The sequence below is a fragment of the Sphaerodactylus townsendi genome, linkage group LG02 (assembly GCF_021028975.2).
Source record: "Sphaerodactylus townsendi isolate TG3544 linkage group LG02, MPM_Stown_v2.3, whole genome shotgun sequence".
In the NCBI taxonomy this organism is placed as follows: domain Eukaryota; kingdom Metazoa; phylum Chordata; class Lepidosauria; order Squamata; family Sphaerodactylidae; genus Sphaerodactylus; species Sphaerodactylus townsendi.
The window spans coordinates 25,223,122-25,250,264 of NC_059426.1; the positions used below are offsets into that span (position 1 = coordinate 25,223,122).

Genomic DNA, 27,143 nt, shown 5'->3' on the forward strand with positions numbered 1-27,143 from the left:
GTATTTGAATTTATCTTTCATGTTGCTAAGTGCTCTTTGCAATGTTATCATTCTTTTTTTTTGTTGCTTTTCAGTACCACCAAAAATAGAACTGGGTGTAAGTATGAAATCTTTGCTGACAGTAAAAGCTGGAACAAATGTTTGTCTTGAGGCTAATGTGTTTGGAAAGCCTATGCCAACTATTACTTGGAAGAAAGAGGGAGAAGTCCTCAAACTAGCTGAAGGTGTCAAGGTCTCCACAAAAAGAAACTTGTCCACTGTAGAGCTCTTCAGTGTAAACAGAAAGCAGACAGGAGACTACACCATTACAGCTGAGAATGCAAGCGGTTCCAAGTCAGCAACCATTAAGCTTAAAGTCCTCGGTAAGTGAAAGTTTAATTTAAATAGCTGCATTTAAACTTTTAAAAATGCACCAAACACGAGACTCCCTTCACTCTTTTACTTTGTTCTTCCAGACAAACCTGGTCCACCAGCTTCCGTTAAAATCACAAACATGTACACAGATCGGGCAATGTTATCTTGGGAACCACCACTTGAAGATGGAGGGTCGGACATTACCAATTACATTGTTGACAAACGGGAAACAAGCAGGCCCAACTGGGCTCAAGTCACTGCCAATGTCCCGATCACTAGCTGCAGTGTTGAGAAACTGATTGAAGGACACGAGTACCAGTTCCGTATTTGTGCTGAAAATAAATATGGAGTAGGAGACCCCATCTTGACTGACACAGCAGTGGCTAAAAATCCATATGGTAAGTTTCTCTTACTACTGTTAGGTTTAGTTTAGAGTCATAGATCTGCCCAGTAGTGTGTGTGAGTGCATTTTACAGAAACTTCCCAAGAGATAAATGTAAAAGGTAAAACTTACATTTATTCAAGCATCTCCAGTTCACAGCTTTGTTCCAGGAAAAAGGTAGATAGAAAGAAACTCTAGTCTAAAGAGATTACTTTCCCTATGACAAGTGGGCACAACTAACGCGCCATCACGTGTGTGCAGGTGAGAGGAAGCTACAGTGGGAAAGTGCGCTCAGGTCAAAGGCTAGAACAGAAGTGAGACCAGCAAGGGGAAGAAAGGAAGTTAGTGGGCGGTCTCCTGGCCCAGACAAGGAGGGCAAACAAGAGAGGCAACATCACAGTTAGAGTGATATACACCACCCCCCAGTGTCCAGGCATCCAGAAGTTGCTTATTCCAACAACTACTTCATCTAAACCTAAGATCCCCAAAATGGCGCCCATGGGTCCCATTGTGCCTGTTAGTGTATTTCCTGGCAGTCACTTGTTTCTTCTCCAAAGCACTTGGCCAGTCCTGACTTTCCTTCACATCACTAGAGTAAAAAGCGCTTCAGAAGAGCCCAGGAGAGATCTTTAAAAAACACCCATTGGAAAACTGTTGCTTCCATCATATGAGAATTCTTGGCCTGGAACCTTGTATTGTTTTATGAAATCTCCTAATGTTTTGTGATTATGCCTAGTCCCCACGGCAGCTATTTGGCGACTGATCCTCCCATAGCATCCATTTTGTTACGACACCCACAACCTGTTCCCCCAAATTCCAGAATTATCCACAGGTTCCACAAGAGTGAGAACTCCTGTTCTGATCAATTGGTGCTGATTTGTGCTCTAGCAGCTGGTCGTATAAACTGAAGAATGAAAAAGTAAATTTCAAACAATTACTTGTTTGACGATACAGGTCTATCAAAACTAGGACGATACAGGTCTATCAAAACTAGGACAGAGAGGCTTAGAGACAGCTTCTGCTCTAGAGGTGTGGCTATGCTAAACTCCGCGGCTTCGTGTTGATGTGTTTGGGGCTGTGTAGGGATGGGTGGCGGAAGGGGAAAGTGAGGATGGGGTATGAGTCTGAAATTGTGTGCGTCGAGGAATGCTGCTGTAAATTTCGTTGTGCGTGCACAATGACAATGAAATGCTTATGTTTACAGATGTACCTGGACCTTGCGAGCCACCTGTAATCAGTAACATAACAAAAGACTTCATGAGTGTGAGCTGGAAAGCTCCTGCTGATGACGGCCGCTCCCCTGTAACTGGATATATCGTTGAAAAACGGGAAACGAAGGCTGTCAACTGGACAAAAGTGAACAGGAAGCCGGTCATTGAAAGAACGATAAAGGCTACGGGACTCCAGGAAGGAACAGAATATGAGTACAGAGTGACTGCTATGAATAAAGCTGGGCTGGGGAAACCCAGTGGAGCGTCCAAGGCAGTATATGCTCGGGATCCTCAGTGTAAGTTAAACATATCTACTTTTTATTTGGTTGAACTGTTTCTTCATCTACAGCAGTGGCGTAGGAGGTTAAGGAGCAGTGGCGTAGGAGGTTAAGGAGCAGCAGTGGCGTAGGAGGTTAAGAGCTCGTGTATCTAATCTGGAGGGACCGGGTTTGATTCCCAGCTCTGCCGCCTGAGCTGTGGAGGCTTATCTGGGGAATTCAGATTAGCCTGGGCACTCCCACGCACGCCAGCTGGGTGACCTTGGGCTGGTCACAGCTTTTTGGAGCTCTCTCAGCCCCACCCACCTCACAGGGTGTTTGTTGTGAGGGGGGAAGGGCAAGGAGATTGTAAGCCCCTTTGAGTCTCCCGCAGGAGAGAAAGGGGGGATATAAATCCACACTCTTCTTCTTCTCTTCTACTCTGTGTGCAGCGAGGTGGGGGGGGGGTGAATGTGGGTGAACGTGAGGGTGTCCAGGTGCTTTTTAGCCAATTTAAAGTTGTGCACTCTGCAACTTCCTGTTTCTTTCGTTCTCAGACCCTCCTGGCCCACCATCATTCCCCAAAGTGGTCGACACCACCCGTAGTTCCATAAGCCTGTCTTGGACCAAACCGGCCTATGATGGTGGAAGTCCCATTATCGGTTACCTGGTCGAAGTGAAGCGAGCCGATACGGAAAATTGGGTCAGGTGCAACTTGCCGAAGAACTTGCCAGAAACCAAGTATACTGTGACAGGGCTCACGGAGAACACAGAATACCAGTTCCGCATTTATGCTGTTAATAAGATTGGATACAGTGATCCAAGCGATGTGCCCGACAAGCACACTGCGAAAGACATCTTATGTAAGTATCCTGGAGAGAAATAGGCTTGTTGTTTGAAGTGCAGATTCGGGGGCCCAGTTTAGAAGACTTAATGCAGGGCTGGATTGAAGGAACCTCTGTTGAACTACATGAATTCTAGATCTTCGTGTCTGTGTCATGGTCCATAAATACCTGCCTCTATGTCATAAGTACTGTCATATTGGGCTTAGCACACCATGCTGCTCCATTCCTTCATTGTAGCGTGCAGAACTTCTCATGCCAGCCATCATTTTAATATTCTAAATTTCCCTCTGAGTGAAAACGTGGCTAGTCCTCTTTTGTCCTGAGATAACAAAACATTCACCTCCTTCTGAATTACAGGGATCTGCAAAGATGTCATGCCCAGGCAAGCTTAATTTTGTCAGATTTCAGAAGCTAAGCAGGGTTGGCCTTGGTCAGTATTTGAATGGGAGACTACCAAGGAAGTTCAGGGTTGTTAAACAGAGGCGGTCAATGACAGATCACCTCTGAATGTCTCTTGCCTTGAAAATCTCACTGATGTTGCTGTAAGTTAGCTGTGACTTTACTGCAAAAAAAGGTGCCATTTTTCTGTTAAGGAACTCAATAATTGGACCACAGCAAGGAGTCTATTTTGGCCAAAAGAAAGCGACCAAGAACCACCTCGGCTGCCGTTGCGGGGCAGGGAATGGCTGCCCGCATACTCACCTCCCCTCAGGAGGGCCCGCGAGATGTAGCATGCCTTACTGGGCATGTGCAAATGGGAAGCCCCTTGCATGTGGCAGGGGTGATGTGTCATGATGCACGCATCATGATGTCACTGGGAGGGGCGGGCCTGCACGGCTATATAGCTGGGCCAGCAGGCCGAGCCCTCACTTTTGCAGCGGCATCCAGGTGAATTTTAGCTCATAAGTATATAGGTAGCCACCAGAGTATCACTGAGGTGGCATGGAAGTTCACAGCTGAGAGGGAAGTCGAGGGAGTTTTCAAAGGAGTCCCTTCTCTCTCTTCTTCCTTCCTTTCCTTCATAAAATATAACTTAAGTTCCAATTTCATGCCTCTCCTTTGCATTTTTCTTTTCCCTCTCCTATCTTCCTCCACCTATTGAAATTGTTTTATTCCTCTGTTTTTTGTTATGCTTTTAAGCACGTTATTTTAATATGTATATATTTTTTTATTTTCAATGCAGTTCCACCTGAGGGAGAGCTTGATGCTGAATTGCGGAAAGCTCTTGTCTTACGTGCTGGAGTCACAATGAGGATTTACGTGCCAGTAAGAGGACGTCCAGCTCCAAAGATTTCTTGGTCTAAAGTGGGTGCTAACATCAAAGATAGGGTGGGACTGGACATCAAGTCCACTGATTTTGACACTTTTGTTCGCTGTGAAAATGTAAATAAATACGATGCTGGAAAATACGTCCTGTCTCTGGAGAATAGCTGTGGCAAAAAGGAATACACCATTGTTGTCAAAGTACTTGGTAAGTGTAATTATTATTGCAAAAAAAGAAAAGAAAAGAAAAAGTAAAAGCTTTTAGATATGTACATATGATAGTACTATGTCTACATTTTGGTCAATGTCTAAAAGGGTTATTTTGTGTTCGTGCAGACACTCCTGGGCCACCGATTAATGTGGTTGTAAAAGAAGCTTCTAAAGATTCTGCCTTCATTTCATGGGAGCCTCCTTTAATTGATGGTGGGAGTCCAGTGAAGAACTATGTGGTTGAAAAACGAGATGCGGAGAGAAAATCGTGGTCTACGATATCTACAGAGTGTCCCAAAACAAGTTTCAGGACCTCTAACTTGGAAGAAGGCAAATCTTACTTCTTCAGGGTTTTTGCCGAAAATGAATACGGCATCGGCGACCCGTGTGAGACTCGTGATGCTGTTAAAGCTTCTGGTGAGACCGATGCCCAGTTTTGTCCTGTTAAGCTATTCAAGGTGTCCTCTTGTTCTGACTTTCTGTTGAGCCTCATCCATTGTTTTCTTTCCCCCTAGAAACACCTGGACCAGTTGTAGACTTAAAAGCTTTGGCTGTCACCAAATCATCTTGTAATTTATCGTGGAAAAAACCTATTAGTGATGGCGGAAGTCGTATTAATGCATATAGTGTCGAATTTATGGTTGGTGAAAATCAATGGCAAGAAGTCATGAGGTCTAAAAATCTTCAGTATTCAACCAGAGACTTGAAAGAGGGAAAAGAATACGTTTTCAGAGTGAGGGCACAAAATGAAGCTGGGTATGGAACACCTAGCGAGATTACAGTGGTGGCAAGGGATGATATTGGTAGGTCAATGTCTACATTATCTTATTCACTGGGCACATTGTTTTTTGTCAGTTTGGAGAAGAATAGAACTTTCTGAGGACGGAAGGGTTGATAAAAAATATAGACAAATGTATAAAACAATAAGAGTGGTACATGCAGTAATAGCAAAATATAAGAAAAAATGGACAATCCAGAAATGGTTAGAATATATTTGGGAACAAGTGCAATTGGACATATTTGACATAATATCACGGAATAAACTGTGGCAAGAAAAGCAGAGAGAAATTTTGAAGATATGGACAATATATGTGGATTGGATGAGAGAAGCCAGAGTCAATTAAGAAATATGAGAGAAGAGGCAACAAAGAATGAACTTACTGCTGTTTGGTTCAAAAAACCGTTAAGACATAATTTTTAGGGGGAGGGATAAAAGGGGGAAATGTATGGTTTGGAAAAATGTAAATAATTATACTAAAATGTAATGTGGATTCAGACTATACAATAAAAATTATATTTAAAAAAGAGAAGAATAGAACTTTCTCAACCTCAGTTCACTGCATACTGCACACTTTTTGTTTTACAGCGGCACCTGACCTTGATTTAAGGGATCTGCCAGGCCTATGTTACTTAGCTAGAGAAGGAAGCTCTTTCCGTCTAAAAATCCCAATTAAAGGCAAGCCAGCACCAACTGTGACGTGGAAAAAAGGTGAAGACGAGGCTCTTGCTGAAACAGGAAGAGTTGCATTTGAAGCGACAGCAGTAAACACTACACTCCTGGTGCGCGATTGTCATAAAGACGACGCTGGAAAATACACCATCACACTGAAGAACGTTGCTGGAAGTAAAGAAGGCACCATTTCTATGAAAGTTGTTGGCAAGCCTGGAATTCCAACAGGGCCAGTGAAGTTTGATGACGTTACAGCAGAAGCGATGACATTAAAATGGGCTCCACCCAAAGATGACGGTGGTTCAGAGGTCACCAACTATATCCTGGAAAAGAGAGACAATGTGAACAATAAGTGGGTGACGTGTGCATCCGCAGTCCAGAAAACTACATTCAGAGTTACAAGACTTCATGAAGGCAATGAATATACATTCAAAGTCTGTGCAGAAAATAAATATGGAGTAGGTGAAGGCCTTAGGTCTGAGCCCGTCATTGCAAGACATCCATTTGGTAAGCCTAATGTAATGTGTTTCTTTTTTAAAAACATTATTATTTTTTTGCTTTTTAAAACACATTAATTTGGGTTTATTCTCATCCTCTTTCATATTTGTTCCATTTTCTAGATGTTCCTGATGCTCCACCGCCACCCAAAATTACTGATGTCAGGCATGATGCTGTATCTCTAGCATGGTCTGATCCAAAGAAGACAGGTGGCTCACCCATCACAGGTATTTCTTTTGAAGTCCATGATATCCGGCTGGCCTCAACCAGGGTCAGGACCTTTTCAGCATTGACCCAGCCTGGTGGAACTCTCTGTCAGTTGATATTAAACCCAATAAAATAAAAATAAATAAAATAATGTTTAAGATTAAAGATGCTATAGGATGAATCCCCTCCCCAGCCCTCCTGTTGGGGAAAACCTTTGGAATGTCAAATAAACGAGAGCTATGTGGGCTTTGGCCTCACCCTGATCCCCTTTGCATCTGGAGTTGTATGACAGCTGATTGCCCCTACCTCGGCACGTGGCTGACTGACTACACACCCCCAGGGCCCTTATTGGGGCCCCAAACAATGGGGAAGCTGGTGAGCGGGTACAGCCTCCCCACAAAAGGATACATCTTGATGCCCAGTCCCCAGGCTGTAACAGGAAGCAAACAAGGCCAAATCAACAAATGAATCTACATAACCAATGGTTACTGCCCTGACAACAGGGAGGGTGGGTGGGCAAGCCAATGATCCCAGCAAGAGAAGCAAGATCAAGGCTGGTGCAGGCCTGTTCTTAAATCCTACAGCCTTTGCAGCCCCTGGTCTGCCTACCTAGTGCAGTAGGCTGCCAGCACACCAGCCTGAGATATAATGTTTTTGCCCTGAGGGCACCATGTGGCCAGCTGGCCACATCTCCTTCTTCCCGCATCCCCACCCTCCTGGACTGCAACTGGTGGCATAGGTATGTCTAGGCCACATTATGTGTCGTAAGTCTGACTAGCAAGCCCTTCCCCTCACTGTAGATACCCCACTGTAAGGAGAGACCACCAAACACGTTCACAGGTACTCTGGTAATTTAAAAAGTTGTAGCTATACATTCATATTCATCATATCTTATAGTACGTGTGTGTTAGGTAGGGTGGCACAAAGGGCATACAGTTAGTCATGCAGCTGTTCTGGTTGATGGTATTGGCAAATGTGTCTTTCCATGAGCCATGGAGTACCTCTGCTACAGGGAAAATATTGATAATTGTAATAATAAATTTAATAATTTTAATAATATTCATAATTCTGAGATGTGTGTATTTTACAATGCTTTACACTTATCGTGTCAAATCTCACAAAAAAAAGACAAAAATAGAATCAAAATAGTGATTTTTTTAAAAAACCAGACCAATAGAGCTTTTGCACTGACATAATAGCTATATATTTCTCTGTTCATTTGCTTTCATAGGTTACAATATAGAATACAAAGAAAGAAACAGTATTTTATGGAAACCAGCAAACAAGACTGCACTGAAGATGAAAGACTTCAGAGTAGCAGGATTAACGGAAGGGTTGGAATATGAATTCAGAGTGATGGCGATCAATCTAGCTGGAGTTGGCAAACCGAGCCTACCATCCGAACCAGTTGTAGCCTTAGATCCAATTGGTGAGCTACTAAAAGAGGAGAAAGAAGTTGTCAGGAGCTTGCATACGCTTCCCATTCATTTTTTCTAATGTTTTATGGTCTTGTGCTTCCAGATCCACCTGGAAAACCTGAAGTTATCAGCGTGACTCGAAATTCAGTGACTCTGCTCTGGACAGAACCAAAGTATGACGGTGGACACAAATTAATCGGCTACATAGTAGAGAAACGCGACCTACCTGCCAAGTCTTGGATGAAGGCAAATCACGTGAATGTTCAAGAATGCGCATTTACAGTAACAGATCTTATGGAAGGCTCAAAATATGAGTTCAGAATTAGAGCGAAGAACACTGCTGGAGCGATTAGTCCTCCATCAGAAACAACCGGAGCCATTATATGCAAGGACGAATATGGTGCGTATGTCGTTTAACCTTCATGCATTGCATTTGCTTAAATTAATATTTAGGTTTTTCTTTTCCACTTTTAAATTCTAACCAAAGAAACCATTTCCTTTTGCAGAGGCACCAACAATTGTTATTGATCCAGCTGTCAAAGAAGGCCTGATTGTTAAAGCAGGAGACACCATTGCAATGTCTGCTATCAGCATTCATGGCAAACCACTTCCAACTTCAGTGTGGTCCAAAGCAGGAAAAGACTTTAAGATTTCAGAGACTATACAGATTGAATCAACTCCAACTTCTTCTACACTTAGTATAAAATATGCAGCAAGAAAAGATTCTGGTGAATATACCATCACTGCAACCAATCCATTTGGCACAAAACAGGAGCACGTGCATGTCAAAGTTTTAGATGTACCAGGTCCCCCTGGACCTATTGAAGTCAGCAGTGTCTCTTCTGAAAAAGCTACTCTCACCTGGACACCTCCTGCTGAAGATGGTGGATCACCAATAAAATCTTACGTACTTGAAAAGAGAGAAACTAGCCGGCTGCTATGGACATTGGTCTCTGAAAATATTGAATCCTGCAGGCATGTTGTTTCTAAACTTATTAGAGGAAATGAATACATCTTCCGTGTCTCAGCTGTGAACCAGTATGGCAAGGGAGAACCAAGTCAATCAGAACCAGTTAAAATGGTGGATAGATTTGGTAAGCAGAATAAGTGAATCGGTTTTAATATGCATTTGCTACAGCGTGTAACAACATTAGTGTTTTGTTTTTGTTTTTTAAACAAATTTTTCCTCCATCCTAGGTCCTCCTGGTCCCCCAGGGAAACCGGAAGCATCAAATGTTACAAAAAGTTCAGTCACAATTAGCTGGAAAAGGCCAACAGATGATGGCGGCAGTGAGATTACAGGTTACTACGTGGAAAGACGAGAAAAGAAAGCTGTGAGATGGGTCAGAGTTACCAAGAAACCGGTGTCAGATCTTCGTTGCAAAGTAACTGGACTCCTAGAAGGAAATGAATATGAATTCCGGGTCAGTGCAGAAAACAGAGCAGGAGTTGGACCACCAAGTGATATTTCCCAACCAGTATTAACCAAGGATGCTGCATGTTAGTATGGTTTCTTTACTTGGTTAAACCATTTTGTATTGCATAAGAAGCATGACTTTCTATGTTATGTTTCTAAACAAATGTCCTTTTGGTCCTTTCTTTCATTATTATAGATCCACCAGGACCTCCTTCAAATCCACGAGTAACTGATACAACCAAGACAGCTGCCAGTTTAACATGGGGAAAACCCCATTATGATGGTGGACTTGATATTATTGGCTACGTTGTGGAGCACCAAAAAGAAGGAGAAGAAACTTGGGTGAAAGATACTACGGGAACTGCTCTAAGGATCACAGAGTTTGTTGTTGCTAATCTCCAGCCAGGAGCTAAATACAATTTTAGAATTATGGCCATCAATGCTGCTGGAGTCGGTGAACCAGCAAAGATTCCAAATATTGAAATCAAGGAACGTGAAGTGACTCCTGATTTTGAATTAGACGCCGAGCTGAGGAAAACTCTTGTTGTAAGAGCTGGACTGAGCATTCGGATATTTGTTCCAATTAGAGGACGTCCAACTCCTGAAATTACATGGACCAAAGATGATATCCCACTTAAAGCACGTGCCAATATTGACAATACGGACTCTTTCACTCTTCTCATTATCACTGAATGTAACAGATATGATGCAGGGAAGTATGTAATGACCCTTGAAAACGCTGCTGGAAAGAAGACTGGTTTTGTAAATGTTAAAGTTTTAGATACACCAGGGCCACCGATAAATCTGAAGCCCAGGGAAATATCTAAAGATACCATCACCCTGCAGTGGGATATGCCTCTAATTGATGGTGGTTCACGCATAACAAATTACATAGTTGAAAAACGTGAATCTACACGAAAAGCCTATTCAACAATCACAACGAACTGCCAGAAGTGTTCTCTTCGGATTCCTAATTTGGCAGAAGGATGTGAATATTACTTCAGAGTACTGGCTGAAAACGAATTTGGAATTGGTGAACCCACTGAAACCGCCGAGCCCATAAGAGCATCTGAAGCGCCATCACCACCAGAAAGCCTTAATATCATGGATATAACAAGGAACTCGGTCAGCCTTGCTTGGCCAAAGCCAGAGCATGATGGTGGTTGCAAGATCACCGGTTATGTAATTGAAGCACAGAAAAAAGGTTCAACCCAGTGGGCGCACGTTAAGACGGTCAAAACATTAGAATGTGTGGTAACAAACTTAACTGAGAATGAAGAGTACACTTTCCAGGTTATGGCGGTTAACAGTGCCGGAAGAAGTGATCCAAGAGAAAGCAGACCAGTTGTTGTAAAAGAACAAATGATGCTTCCAGAATTTGATTTGCGTGGCATTTACCAGAAAACAATAATTGCAAGAGCTGGTGACAATATCAAAGCTGAGATTCCTGTGCTTGGTCGCCCGAGGCCCACTGTTACTTGGAAGAAAGGAGACCAGTTGCTGAAGCAAACCCAACGGGTGAACTGCGAAAATACCGCCACTGCAACCATCTTGACCATTAATGAATGCAAAAGAACTGACAGCGGCAAATATCCGCTTTCAGCTAAAAATATTATTGGAGAAGTTAGTGAAGTGATCACTGTACAAGTGCATGATGTTCCTGGACCTCCAACAGGACCAATCAAATTTGATGAAATTTCCTCTGATTTTGTCACATTCTCGTGGGAGCCTCCTTTGAATGATGGCGGTGTCCCAATAAGCAACTACGTCGTAGAAATGCGTAAAACTGATAGTACTGCTTGGGCTGAGTTAGCAACTACTGTAATACGTACCACCTTTAAAGCAGCTCGTCTCATTACCGGCACCGAGTACCAGTTCCGTGTTAAAGCTCAGAACAGATATGGTTCAGGTCCAGCCATCAGTTCAGAGAACGTGATTGCTAGTTTTCCATTTAAGGTCCCTGGGCATCCAGGCACTCCTCAAGTGGCTGCTGTCACGAAAGATTCAATGACCATAAGCTGGCATGAGCCTCTTACGGATGGAGGAAGTCCAATTTTGGGATATCACGTTGAAAGAAAAGAACGAAATAGCATTCTTTGGCAGACTGTAAGTAAATCATTAGTAGCAGGCAACATCTTCAAGTCGACTGGTCTTACAGATGGCATTGCTTATGAATTCCGAGTCATAGCAGAAAATATTGCAGGCAAAAGTAAACCAAGTAAGCCATCTGAGCCAACACTTGCTCTGAACCCTATTGATCCTCCTGGTAAGCCAGTTCCTCTCAATATTACAAGACATGCAGTAGCCCTTAAATGGACCAAACCTGAATATAATGGTGGCTTTAAGATTACTGGATATACTGTTGAAAGGAGGGATCTTCCCAACGGCCGTTGGCTAAAGGCTAACTTCAGCAATATTCTGGAAACTGAATTCACTGTTAGTGGACTCACAGAAGATGCTGCTTATGAATTCCGCGTGATAGCTAGAAATGCTGCTGGCGCTGTTAGCCAGCCATCGGAACCTTCAGATGCAATAACATGCAGAGATGAAATAGAAGCACCAAGGATAATGGTCGATGCCAAATACAAAGATACATTAGTGTTAAAAGCAGGTGAAGTGTTCAGACTTGAGGCTGATGTTGCAGGTCGCCCTCCACCAACTCTGACATGGACGAAAGATGGAAAGGAGGTTGAAGAGTCTGGAAAATTAGAAATGAAAATAGCAGATTTTTCAACGATTCTTATCAATAAGGACTCTGCAAGAAGAGATGGAGGTGCCTACACGCTTACTGCTTCCAATCCAGGTGGCTTTGCAAAACATATTTTCAATGTCAAAGTTCTCGACAGACCAGGTCCTCCTGAAGGACCATTGGCTGTGTCTGATGTGACTTCAGAAAAATGTGTACTGTCATGGCTACCACCTTTAGAAGATGGAGGTGCAACCATTGACCATTATGTTGTTGAAAAACGTGAGACTAGCAGATTGGCATGGACAAGTGTAGCCACAGAAGTTCCAGTAACAAAATTAAAGGTCACAAAGCTGTTGAAAGGCAATGAGTATGTGTTCCGTGTCATGGCTGTTAACAAATATGGGGTCGGTGAACCTCTGGAATCAGAGCCTGTTCTTGCAGTGAATCCATACGTGCCACCCGATCCACCCAAGACACCTGAAGTCACAGCTGCTACCAAAGATTCCATGATTGTTTGCTGGGGACATCCTGATTCTGATGGTGGAAGCCCCATAACCAATTACATTGTAGAACGTCGTGACAGAGGGGGGCTACGCTGGGTGAAGTGTAACAAGCGTATTGTCACAGATCTGCGTTATAAAGTATCTGGACTGACAGAAGGTCATGAATATGAATACAGAGTAAAGGCTGAAAATGCTGCTGGGATTAGTGAACCAAGTCCTAGCAGTCAGTTCTACAAAGCTTGTGATACCGTGTTTAAACCTGGTCCTCCTGGAAATCCTCGCATCTTAGATACAAGCAAGTCTTCAATTACAATTGCTTGGAATAAACCAATATATGATGGTGGCTCAGAGATCACAGGCTACATGGTTGAAATAACAATACCTGAAGAAGATGACTGGAAAATTGTAACTCCACCAGCAGGGTTGACAGCTACTTCCTTTACCATCACTAATCTAAAAGAAAACCAGGAGTATAAGATCAGAATCTATGCCATGAACTCTGAAGGTATCGGAGAACCTGCTCTTGTTCCTGGGACACCAAAGGCAGAAGAAAGGATGCTGCCTCCAGAGATTGAACTTGATGCAGAACTACGTAAAGTTGTGTCTATTAGAGCCTGCTGCACTTTAAGGCTCTTTGTTCCAATTAAAGGAAGACCAGTACCTGAGGTGAAATGGTCAAGAGAACATGGAGAGTCTTTAGATAAAGCTACTATTGAGTCCACCAGCTCTTTTACACTATTGACAGTTGGAAATGTAAACAGATTTGACAGTGGCAAGTATATACTGACTGTAGAAAACAGTTCAGGCAGCAAATCAGCATTCGTAATTGTTAGAGTCCTTGATACACCTGGCGCACCACAAAATCTGAAGATAAAAGAGGTCACAAAGTCATCCGTTACCCTTACGTGGGACCCTCCACTCATAGACGGTGGCTCTAAAATAAAGAACTATGTTATTGAAAAACGTGAGGCTACAAGAAAAGCCTACTCGACTGTTATGGCCAATTGCCACAAGACCAGCTGGAGGGTAGACAATCTGCAGGAAGGCTGCAATTATTATTTCAGAGTCCTGGCTGAAAATGAATATGGAATAGGTCTTCCAGTGGAAACATCAGAATCTGTCAAAGCATCAGAAAGACCTCTTCCTCCAGGAAAAATAACTTTATTAGATGTGACCAGGAACAGTGTATCTTTAACCTGGGAAAAGCCAGAGCATGATGGAGGAAGCAGAATTTTAGGTTACATCGTAGAGATGCAAAGCAAAGGTAGTGACAGATGGGCCACATGTACAACTGTCAAAACCACTGAAGCAACTATAAAGGGATTGATTCAGGGTGAAGAATATTCTTTCCGCGTTTCCGCTCAAAACGAAAAAGGAACCAGCGATCCACGACAACTGAGTGTACCAGTTATTGCAAAAGATCTTGTGATACCACCAGCCTTCAAACTATTGTTTACCACTTTCAGTGTGCTAGCAGGTGAAGACTTAAAGGTTGACGTGCCATTTGTTGGTCGACCTAAGCCAGCCGTAACTTGGAGCAAAGATAATCTGCCATTAAAACAAACAACTAGAGTAAATGAAGAAAGCACAGAGAACAACACGTTACTCACAATAAAGGAAGCTTGCAGAGAAGATGTTGGGCAATATGTGGTAAAACTTTCTAATTCTGCCGGCGAGGCTTCTGAAATTCTTAATATTGTTGTTCTTGACAAGCCAGGACCTCCAACTGGACCCATAAAGATTGATGAAGTAACAGCAGACAGCGTCACCATTTCCTGGGCACCCCCCAAATATGACGGCGGCAGTTCTATCAACAATTACATTGTAGAAAAGCGAGACACTTCCACCACGGCTTGGCAGATGGTTTCAGCGACAGTTGCCCGAACAACTCTAAAAGCATGTAGATTGAAGACTGGAAGTGAATACCAATTCAGAATTGCAGCTGAAAACAGATATGGAAAGAGTCCATATCTGACGTCTGAGGCAGTGGTAGCCCAGTTTCCATACAAGCTACCTGGCCCACCTGGAACTCCTTTTGCATCAGAAATCTCCAGGGACAGCATGCTTGTGCAGTGGAATGAACCCGTCAATGATGGTGGTAGCAGAATTACCGGATATCACTTGGAGCGCAAGGAAAGGAACAGCATTCTCTGGGTTAAACTGAACAAAGCAGCAATCCCTGACACGAAATTTAAAACAACTGGGCTTGAGGAAGGCCTGGAATATGAATTCAGAGTTTATGCAGAAAATATTGTTGGAATCGGAAAGGCCAGTAAGGGATCAGAATGCTATACTGCTCACGACGCATGTGATCCTCCAGGTCGTCCAGAGCCGATCATTGTCACAAGGAATTCTGTTACACTGCAGTGGAAGAAACCCGAATATGATGGCGGGAGCAAGATCACCGGATATATTGTTGAAAAGAAGGAATTACCGGAAGGCCGCTGGATGAAAGCAAGCTTTACAAATGTCATTGAGACTCAGTTTGCAGTAACTGGCCTCGTTGAAGACCAGAGGTATGAATTCCGTGTCATTGCACGTAATGCAGCAGGTGTCTTCAGCGAGCCGTCTGAAAGCTCAGGGGCAGTCACGGCTAGAGATGAAGTAGATCCACCTCGTATTAGCATGGACCCCAAATTTAAAGAAACAATTACACTGCACGCTGGTGAGTCATTCAAGATCGATGCTGATGTTCATGGCAAACCATTGCCCACTGTCCAGTGGCTGAAAGGCAACGAAGAACTAGCAAATACAGCCCGCTTGGAAATAAAAAGTACTGATTTTGCCACAAGCTTAAGTGTGAAAGAGGCCATTCGTGTGGACAGTGGACATTACGTTCTGCTGGCGAAAAATGTTGCAGGTGAAAAAACAGCTTCAATTCATGTGAAGGTCCTCGACAGACCTGGTCCACCTGAAGGCCCTGCTGTTTTAACAGGTGTTACCGCTGAAAAGTGTATGCTGTCATGGAAGCCTCCACTGCAGGATGGTGGTAGTGATATTTCACATTATATCGTTGAAAGAAGAGAAACAAGCCGCTTAGTATGGACTTTAGTTGATGCCAACGTGCAAACCCTCAGTTGCAAGGTCACTAAGCTTTTAGAAGGAAATGAATATATCTTCCGTATCATGGCTGTAAATAAATATGGTGTTGGTGAACCTCTTGAATCTGAACCTGCACTTGCAAAGAATCCATTTGTAGTACCACTCGCACCAAAGGCCCCAGAAGTATCTGCGGTTACCAAAGACTCTATGATTGTTGTATGGGAACGACCAGCCTCTGACGGTGGCAGTGAAATTTTGGGTTATATACTGGAAAAACGTGATAAAGAAGGCATTCGATGGACAAGGTGCAACAAGCGCTTGATCAGTGAACTACGATACCGAGTAACTGGGCTTATAGAGAATCATAATTATGAATACCGAGTCTCAGCAGAAAATGCAGCTGGCCCCAGTGAACCCAGTCTACCTTCTACTTACCACAAGGCTTGTGATCCTATATACAAACCAGGTCCTCCTAATAACCCCAAGGCGATTGATGTTACAAGATCTTCAGTTTTCCTTTCCTGGGGTAAACCCATCTATGATGGCGGCTCTGAAATTCAAGGGTACATTGTGGAAAAATGTGATGTAAGTGTTGGAGACTGGACAATTTGTACACCACCAACTGGAATCAAGAAAACAAATATGGAAGTTGAAAAATTAGTGGAGAAACATGAGTACAAATTCCGCATTTGTGCTGTCAATAAAGCAGGAGTAGGAGAACATGCTGACGTTCCTGGAACTATTATTGTTCAAGAAAAGCTGGAGGCTCCGGACCTTGATCTTGACTTGGAACTGAGGAAAGTTATCAATGTAAGAGCTGGTGGTTCCTTAAGATTATTTGTTCCTATCAGAGGGCGTCCAACACCTGAGGTAAAATGGACCAAGGTGGATGGCGACATCAGAGAGACAGCTATGATTGACAGCACTAGCAGCTTTACCTCACTGGTTCTTGACAATGTTAACAGATTTGATTCTGGAAAATACACGCTTACTTTAGAAAACAGCAGTGGATCAAAGTCGGCCTTTGTCAGTGTCAGAGTCCTAGACACCCCAGGTCCTCCAATTAACTTGAAAATTAAAGAGATCACCAAAGACTCAGTTTCACTTGCATGGGAGCCTCCTCTGATAGATGGTGGATCTAAAATCAAAAATTATATTATTGAAAAGCGAGAAGCCACAAGGAAAGCCTATGCAGCTGTTGTAACAAACTGCCACAAGACGTCATGGAAAGTAGATCAGCTTCAGGAGGGCTGTTATTATTACTTCAGAGTTTGTGCAGAGAATGAGTTTGGAATCGGTCTGCCTGCAGAAACCACCGACCCAGTCAAAGTTGCTGAAGTTCCTCAACCTCCAGGCAAGATAACAGTGGATGACGTCACTAGAAACAGTGTGTCACTGAGCTGGGCAAAGCCTGAACATGATGGCGGAAGCAAAATTCTACAGTACATAGTGGAAATGCAAGTTAAAGGCAGTGACAGATGGTCAGAATGTACGCGAGTTAAAGTCCTTGAGGCAATTGTCACTAACCTAACTCAAGGAGGGGAATATCTCTTTAGAGTAATGGCCATTAATGAAAAGGGTAGGAGTGATCCACGGTCACTCGCTGTTCCAATAACTGCTAAAGACTTAGTCATTGAGCCTGATGTAAGACCTGCATTCCACAGTTACAGTATACAAGTAGGTCAAGACCTAAAGGTTGAAATACCGATATCTGGCCGACCTAAGCCTACTATTACCTGGGCAAAAGATGGGATACCATTAAAACAGACAACTAGGGTTAATGTTAGTGATTCACCTCACCTTACTATCCTGAATATTAAAGAAATGAATAAAGAAGACAGTGGAAAATATGAAATCACAGTTGCTAATGTTGTTGGACAGAAATCTGCAACTATTGAGGTTATAACGCTGGACAAGCCTGATCCTCCAAAAGGCCCTGTTAAATTTGATGACATTAGTGCTGAAAGCGTTACATTGTCATGGAACCCACCAACATATACAGGGGGCTGCCAAATTACAAATTACATTGTTCACAAGAGAGATACAACCACCACTGTCTGGGAAACTGTTTCAGCCACTGTTGCAAGAACTACACTCAAGGTGACCAAGCTCAAAACTGGCTCTGAATATCAGTTTAGAATATTTGCTGAAAATAGGTATGGACAAAGCTTTGCTTTGGAATCCGATGCCGTTGTCGCTCAGTATCCCTATAAAGAACCAGGTCCCCCTGGCACACCATTTGCGACAGCAGTTACAAAAGACGCGATGGTTGTGCAATGGCACGAACCAATAAATGATGGCGGAAGTAGAATTTTAGGTTATCATCTGGAGAAAAAGGAAAGAAACAGCATTTTATGGACAAAAGTGAACAAGACAGTTATTCCAGACACACATTATAAAGCCGCTAACCTTGAAGAAGGCATCGAATATGAATTCAGAGTTGCTGCAGAAAATATTGTTGGGGTAGGCAAAACAAGTAAAGTTTCAGAATGCTACGTAGCACGTGACTCATGTGATCCACCAGGATGTCCGGAAGCTATTGTTGTTAAAAGAAGTTCAATTACTCTGCAGTGGACAAAGCCAGAATATGATGGGGGCAGCAAAATTACAGGCTATGTAGTAGAGAAACGTGATTTGCCTGAAGGTCGCTGGATGAAAGCAAGCTTTACGAATGTCATTGAAACCCAGTTTACTGTATCTGGTCTTACTGAAGACCAACGATACGAATTTAGAGTCATTGCAAGAAATGCTGCTGGCGCAGTGAGCAAACCTTCTGATAGTACAGGACCAATAACAGCCAAAGATGAAGTTGAGTTTCCAAGAATTTCCATGGACCCAAAATACAAAGATGCAATTGTTGTAAATGCTGGAGAAACATTCAGACTAGAGGGCGACGTCCATGGGAAGCCAATTCCCACTATTATGTGGCTCAAAGGAGATGCAGCACTTGAAGAAACCGCTCGATGTGAAATAAGGAATACAGACTTTAAGGCATTAGTCACTGTGAAAGATTCCATACGTGTTGATGGCGGGCAATACATCTTACAGGCCTCCAACGTCGCAGGAACAAAATCAGTGCCGATAACGGTGAAAGTACTGGACCGACCAGGGCCTCCAGAAAGCATTCAGGTGTCTGGAGTGACTTCTGAAAAGTGCTCTTTAGCTTGGGCTCCACCAGTCCATGATGGAGGCAGTGACATTTCTCACTACATAATTGAGAAGAGGGAAACAAGTCGTCTTGCTTGGACAGTTGTTGCTTCAGATGTCGTAGCCACAATGTTGAAGGTAACAAAACTTCTGGAAGGGAACGAGTATATCTTCCGTATAATGGCAGTTAACAAATACGGAGTTGGCGAACCTCTGGAGTCTGCTCCAGTACTGATGAAGAATCCGTTTGTGGTTCCTGGTCCACCCAAGTCTTTAGAAGTCAGCAACATTACAAGAGATTCGATGACTATATGTTGGAATCGTCCAGATAGTGACGGTGGTAGTGAAATTGTGAACTACATCGTAGAAAAAAGAGACAGAGCAGGCATCAGATGGGTGAAATGTAGTAAACGCCGAATTACAGACTTGCGTCTAAGAGTCACAGCACTAACAGAAGACCATGAGTATGAATTTAGAGTATCTGCTGAAAACGCTGCTGGAATTGGTGAACCAAGTCAAGTTACTCCATACTGCAAAGCATGTGACCCTATGTTCAAGCCTGGCCCACCCACTAATGCTCATGCTGTGGATACTACCAAGAACTCAATTACAGTTGCCTGGGGTAAACCTATTTATGATGGTGGCAGTGAAATCCTGGGATATATTGTAGAAATCTGCAAAGCTGATGAAGAAGAATGGTCTGTAGTTACTCCACAGACTGGTCTGAGAGTCAATCGTTTTGAGGTCAAAAAGCTTATTGAACATCAAGAATACAAGCTAAGAGTGTGTGCCCTCAACAAAATTGGAGTAGGCGAGGCTGCAGCAATTCCCGGCACAGTTAAACCAGAAGATAAACTTGAGGCTCCTGAACTGGATATCGACTCAGAGCTAAGGAAAGGCATTATTGTCAGAGCAGGTTCATCTGTAAGAATAAACATACCATTTAGAGGACGTCCAACTCCTGAAATCACATGGTCCCGAGAAGAAGGAGAATTTACAGACAAGGTTCAAATTGAAAGAGGTCTGAATTATACTCAGCTATCAATTGATTACTGTGATAGAAATGACGCTGGGAAGTATGTACTTAAGCTAGAGAACAGTAGTGGCTCTAAGTCTGCCTTTGTCACTGTTAAAGTACTTGACACGCCAGGGCCACCGCAAAATTTAGTCGTGAAAGAAGTGAGGAAAGACTATGCCACACTGACATGGGAGCCTCCAACTAACGATGGCGGTGCAAAGATAAAGAACTATGTGATTGACAAACGTGAGTCAACCAGGAAAGCGTATGCAAACGTGAGCACAAAATGCAGCAAAACGAGCTTCAAAGTTGGAAATCTTACGGAAGGAGGAATTTATTATTTTAGAGTTATGGCTGAAAATGAATTTGGGATCGGTGTTCCTGTTGAAACCACAGATGCCGCCAAAGCCTCAGAGCCACCCTTGCCTCCTGGAAAAGTGACACTCACTGATGTGACTCAGAGAAGTGCATCGTTTGTGTGGGAGAAGCCTGAACATGACGGCGGCAGCAGGATTTTGGGATACATTGTTGAAATGCAACCGAAAGGAGCTGACAAATGGGCTGTTGTTACTGAGACCAAAGTATGCAACGCAGTTGTGTCCGGTTTGAGTTCTGGAAATGAGTATCAGTTCCGTGTCTTGGCATACAACGAAAAAGGGAAAAGTGATCCCAGACTTCTAGGAGTTCCTGTGATTGCTAAGGACCTAACCATTCAGCCAAGTTTTAAACTGATGTTTAATACGTTCACTGTACAAGCTGGAGAAGATCTTAAAGTAGAAATCCCATTTATAGCTCGACCCAAACCTGCTATCACTTGGGAAAAAGATGGTCAGCCCCTAAAACAAACAACTAGGTTGCATGTTGAAGATACAGCATCAACAACAACCTTGCTTATTAAAGAAAGTAACAAGGATGACTTTGGGAAATACGCAGTGACAGCAACCAATGCAGCAGGCACAGCAACAGAGAATCTTAGTATAATTGTGTTGGAAAAACCAGGCCCACCAAAAGGACCTATTCGCTTTGATGAAGTTAGCTCAAACTTTGTTGTGTTATCATGGGATCCACCTTCGTATACAGGTGGCTGCCAAATATCCAATTACATCGTAGAAAAACGTGACACAACCACTACTGCCTGGCAGATGGTATCAGCGACTGTTGCAAGAACAACAATTAAAGTGGCAAAACTTAAAACGGGGACAGAATACCAGTTCAGAGTTAGTGCTGAAAACCGATATGGAAAGAGCTCTCCGCTAGATTCTAAACTAGTGCTTGTACAATATCCATATAAAGAACCTGGACCACCTGGAACACCATTTGTCACTTCAGCTACCAAAGACTACATGTTAGTACAGTGGCATGAACCAGTTAACGATGGGGGAAGCAAAGTCACTGGATATCATTTAGAACGTAAAGATAAAAACAGCATTCTTTGGACAAAGTTGAATAAGATGGCTATCCAGGACACAAAATACAAAACAGAGGGACTTGAAGAAGGTCTTGAATATGAATTCAGAGTTTCTGCTGAAAATATTGTGGGCATTGGTAAGGCCAGCAAAACATCTGAACTGTATTTTGCCCGAGATGCCTGTGATCCACCTGGCCGTCCAGACGCCATTGTTATTACTAGAAATTATATAACCCTAAAATGGAAGAAACCTGAATATGATGGTGGCAGCAAAATAACTGGATATGTTGTGGAAAAGAGAGAATTGCCCGAAGGCCGCTGGATGAAAGCCAGCTTTACGAACGTTATAGAAACTGAGTTTACAGTAACCGGGCTTGTGGAAGACCAAAGGTATGAATTTAGAGTAATTGCAAGAAATGCAGCCGGGAGCGTAAGTGAACCATCTGAAAGCACAGGGCCGATTATTGCTAGAGATGAAATTGAAGCACCAAGCGCATCACTGGATCCAAAATACAAAGATGTCATTGTTGTTCATGCGGGAGAAACATTTGTGCTCGAAGCTGACATCCATGGCAAGCCTGTTCCTGATATTGCATGGTCAAAAGATGGAAAAGAATTTGAAGAAGCAATTGCAAGAATGGAAATTAAGTCTACTATTGAACGAACGACCCTTACAGTCAAAGACTGCATCAGAGTAGATGGAGGCATCTATACACTTAAACTGAGCAACGTTGGGGGCACAAAATCTATACCAATAACTGTAAAAGTGCTTGACAGACCTGGACCTCCAGAAGGTCCTTTGAAGGTTACAGGTGTGACCGCAGAAAAATGTTACTTGGCATGGGGACCACCTCTACACGATGGTGGCTCTAACATTTCACATTATGTCATAGAAAAGAGAGAGACGAGCCGGCTTTCATGGACACAAGTGGCATCTGATGTGCAAGCCTTGAATCACAAAGTAACTAAACTTCTCCCAGGCAATGAGTACATTTTCCGTGTAATGGCTGTCAACAAATATGGACTCGGTGAACCACTGGAATCCGAGCCTGTGTTGGCTTGTAACCCATACAAACCTCCAGGTCCTCCTTCAACACCTGAAGTTTCCGCCATCACAAAAGATTCCATGGTTGTTACCTGGGGTCGCCCCACAGATAACGGTGGAGCTGAAATTGAAGGCTACATTTTAGAAAAGCGAGACAAAGATGGTATTCGATGGACCAAGTGCAATAAAAAGAGACTGACTGACTTACGATACAGAGTAACTGGACTTACAGATGGCCATTTCTATGAGTTTAGGGTTTCTGCTGAAAATGCTGCTGGTGTTGGTGAACCTAGTGAGCCATCAATCTTTTATCGCGCCTGTGATGCACTCTATCCACCTGGTCCACCAAGTAATCCAAAGGTAACAGACACCTCCAGATCATCTGTGTCTCTCGCTTGGAACAAACCCATTTATGATGGTGGCGCTCCTGTGAAAGGATACATTGTGGAAGTAAAAGAATCTACTGCAGATGAATGGACAACCTGCACACCCCCTTCAGGATTACAGGGAAAACAGTTCACGGTAACAAAACTTAAAGAGAATAATGAGTACAACTTCCGAATTTGTGCTATTAACTCTGAAGGAGTCGGAGAACCAGCAACTATACCTGGCAGTGTGATTGCTGCTGAAAAAATTGAACCTCCTGAAATAGAGCTAGATGCAGACCTGAGAAAAGTTGTCACCGTACGTGCCAGTGGTACACTGCGCTTGTTTGTCACCATCAAAGGCAGGCCAGAGCCAGAAGTAAAATGGGAGAAAGCAGAAGGTACTCTGAGCGACAGAGCTCAGATTGAAGCCACCAGTTCATATACTATGTTAGTCATTGATAATGTTAACAGATTTGACAGTGGGAAATATAATCTGACCTTAGAAAACAATAGCGGCAAAAAATCGGCTTTTGTCAATGTGAGAGTGCTTGATACCCCAAGTGCACCTGTCAATTTGGTCATCAGAGAAGTGAAGAAAGATTCTGTGACGTTAGCCTGGGAGCCACCACTTATTGATGGTGGAGCTAAAATTACAAACTACATTATTGAAAAGCGGGAAACTACAAGGAAGGCGTATGCCACTATTACAAATAACTGCACTAAGAATGTCTTCAGAATTGAACAGCTTCAGGAAGGATGCAGTTACTATTTCCGGGTCTTGGCTGCAAATGAATATGGCGTTGGCTTGCCAGTAGAAACGGCTGAACCAGTGAAGGTATCTGAGCCGCCCTACCCACCCGGAAAAGTCACTCTTGTCGACGTCACGCGCCATACTGCTACTATTAAATGGGAGAAACCTGAAAGTGATGGTGGCAGCAAAATTACTGGCTACATAGTGGAAATGCAAACTAAAGGTAGTGAAAAGTGGAGCACCTGCACACAGGTGAAGACACTGGAAGCAACAGTATCAGGACTGAGCATGGGAGAAGAATATACTTTCAGAGTCCGTGCTGTTAACGAAAAAGGAAAAAGTGATCCGAGGCAGCTTGGGGTTCCAGTAGTTGCAAAGGACATTGAAATCCAACCTTCCGTCGAGCTCCTTTTCAATACTTTCAGTGTTAAAGCTGGTGATGATCTTAAGATTGATGTGCCCATCAGAGGAAGACCAGTTCCATCAGTTAGCTGGAAGAAAGATGGACTGCCTTTAAGAGAGACCACAAGAGTAAATGTCCAAACATCAAAAACAGCAACATTGCTAGCAATCAAGGAAGCATCAAGAGAAGATGTAGGAAGCTATGAATTAATTGTTTCAAACAGTGCTGGATCTACAACAGCTTGTATTACTGTAATTGTGCTTGATAGGCCAGGACCTCCAACTGCATTATGCATTGATAACGTGAGTGCCGATAACATAACTATATCATGGAAACCCCCTGAGTATGATGGTGGTTGTCAAATTAATAATTATATTGTGGAGAAGAGAGAAACAGCGACAACAGCATGGAGTATTGTTTCTGGAGCAGTTGCTCGAACATCAATTAAAGCTGTTCGCTTAACCACAGGGTCAGAATATCAATTCCGTGTTTGTGCAGAAAATCGCTATGGCAAGAGTACGTATGTTGAAACGACACCTGTTGTTGCGGAATATCCATTTAATCCTCCTGGACCTCCGGGCACTCCCCATATTGTACATGCAACAAAAGCATTCATGGTTGTAAACTGGCAAGAACCAGTTAATGATGGAGGCACCAGAATTCTTGGATATCACCTTGAACGTAAAGAAAGAAGCAGCATTCTTTGGACAAAAGTAAATAAAACTCTTCTTACCGACACACAGATGAAAGTCACAGGCCTTGATGAAGGACTGCTGTATGAATATCGTGTATATGCTGAAAACATTGTAGGAATAGGTAAATGTAGCAAGTCATGTGAGCCTGTCGCTGCAAGGGACCCATGCGATCCTCCTGGCCAACCAGAAGTTATTAACATCACAAGAACATGTGTCTCATTGTCATGGACCAAACCAGAATATGATGGGGGTGCAAAGATCACAGGTTATATTATTGAGCGGAAAGAACTACCAGAAGGACGTTGGCTGAAGTGCAACTTCACCAATGTGCCGGAAACCTTCTTTGATGTCACAGGGCTCACGGAAGACCAGCGATACGACTTCCGTGTCATTGCTAGGAATGCTGCTGGATTATTTAGTGAGCCTTCCGAAACAACTGGGCCAGTGACTGTAAAGGATGACGTTGATGCCCCAAGAATTATGATGGATGTCAGATTCAGAGATGTTGTGGTTGTTAAAGCTGGAGAGGTCTTGAAAATCAATGCTGACATTGCAGGGCGGCCTTTACCAGTCATTTCCTGGACAAAAGATGGCAAAGAAATTGAGGAGAAAGCAAGAGTCGAAATCGTCTCAACCGATCGTACTACTGCAATAACTGTTAAAGACTGCATTCGACGTGACTCAGGGCAATATGTACTCACACTGCAAAATGTTGCGGGAACAAGATCATTAGCTGTCAATTGTAAAGTGCTTGACCGTCCTGGTCCACCAGCCGCCCCATTAGAAATAACAGGACTTAACGCTGAGAAATGTCACCTGTCATGGGGACCACCTCAAGAAAATGGAGGTGCAGAGATTGATTATTATGTTGTGGAAAAGCGAGAGACAAGTAGAATTGCTTGGACCCTTTGTGAAGCAGAGCTTCGAACAACATCCTGCAAAGTTACAAAACTACTCAGAGGAAATGAATATATCTTCAGAGTGATGGGTGTTAATAAATATGGCGTTGGTGAACCTTTGGAGAGTAATGCTGTGAAGGCTCTAGATCCTTTTACCGTTCCAAGTCCACCCACATCTTTAGAGATCACTAGCGTGACAAAGGAGTCCATGACCCTTTGTTGGGCAAGACCGGAAAGCGATGGAGGTAATGAAATTTCTGGATATGTAATTGAAAGACGTGAGAAAAACAGCCTACGTTGGATCCGTGTAAACAAAAAGCCAGTTTATGACCTAAGGGTAAAATCTCCAGGTCTGCGGGAAGGATGTGAATATGAATATCGAGTATATGCAGAAAATGCTGGGGGTCTTAGTCTTCCCAGTGATGCATCACCACTAGTCAAAGCAGAAGATCCAGTTTTCCTGCCATCACCTCCATCTAAACCCAAGATTATGGATTCTACAAGGTCACATATAACAATAGGATGGACAAAGCCATTATTTGATGGAGGTGCTCCTGTTACTGGATACACAGTGGAATACAAAACAACTAGTGAAGCTGATTGGTCAACTGCTATTCAAAGCTTAAGAGGCTTAGAATACACTGTAATTGGCCTGACATCAGGGGCTGAATATGTTTTCAGAGTAAGATCTATCAACAAAGTTGGTGCTAGCGATCCAAGTGATGTATCAGAACCTCAGGTGGCAAAGGAACGGGAAGAAGAACCTGCTTTTGAGATTGACAATGAAATGAGAAAGACATTAGTTGTGAAAGCAGGTGGCTCGTTTACAATGACTGTACCTTTCAGAGGAAAACCCATCCCTAACGTACTGTGGAGTAAACCAGATACTGATCTCCGCACACAAGCAACTATTGATTCCTCAGATAGCTGCACTTCCCTTACTATTGAAAAAGCAACAAGAAATGATTCTGGAAAGTACACTTTAACGTTACAAAACATCGTCGGCACAGCCACCCTGACACTGGTTGTTAAAGTTCTTGATTCACCAGGACCTCCGTCTAATATTATTGTAAAAGATGTAACAAAAGAATCAGCCGTTTTATCATGGGAAGCTCCTGAGAATGACGGTGGTGCTCCTGTGAAGAAGTATACCATTGAAAAACGAGAAGCCAGCAAGAAAGCATGGGTCACTGTGACAAACAATTGCCCTCGTCTTTCCTACAAAGTCACCCATCTACAAGAAGGTGGAATTTATTACTTCAGAGTCTCTGGAGAAAATGAGTTTGGTGTTGGAGTTCCCACTGAAACCAAGGAAGGAGTGAAAATAACAGGTTGGTCTCCAGTTTTCTAAATTTTATATAATGTCCTTGCCTAACCCCATACATGCTTAGTCCAAAATAAGGCCTACTCAGTAGGCTTGCTTCCAAGGAATTATGCATAAGGGTGCAGTTGTAATTTATTATTAATGATAACATTCCTGATAATGCATACTAATTTATTATAAAGCAGTAATCAAAAAGTTTTGTCTTGGGAAAAAAAGCTAAAAGCTCTCATAATGTTCTTTATTCTAATACATTGGTTCTTTCCCTCCCCCCCTTTCCTGAACGCCTTACCGTCCCTCCAACCTTCCGGTGCATCGCCCAGGCCAGTGAATATACACTTC

The 27,143-nt window shown here is 43.1% G+C and overlaps 1 protein-coding gene across 1 annotated transcript in view; it reads left to right on the forward strand.

Annotated features, from left to right (window-relative positions):
- TTN (titin) overlaps positions 1-27,143 on the forward strand; it is a 371,903-nt gene that overhangs the window by 306,570 nt on the left and 38,190 nt on the right. The window contains 14 exon segments of the mRNA XM_048484469.1: positions 75-362; positions 456-752; positions 1,941-2,243; positions 2,762-3,067; positions 4,233-4,520; positions 4,649-4,939; positions 5,038-5,325; positions 5,889-6,479; positions 6,593-6,697; positions 7,909-8,106; positions 8,199-8,495; positions 8,602-9,189; positions 9,293-9,595; positions 9,709-26,811. Of these exon segments, the coding sequence (XP_048340426.1) occupies positions 75-362; positions 456-752; positions 1,941-2,243; positions 2,762-3,067; positions 4,233-4,520; positions 4,649-4,939; positions 5,038-5,325; positions 5,889-6,479; positions 6,593-6,697; positions 7,909-8,106; positions 8,199-8,495; positions 8,602-9,189; positions 9,293-9,595; positions 9,709-26,811 (21,246 nt within the window).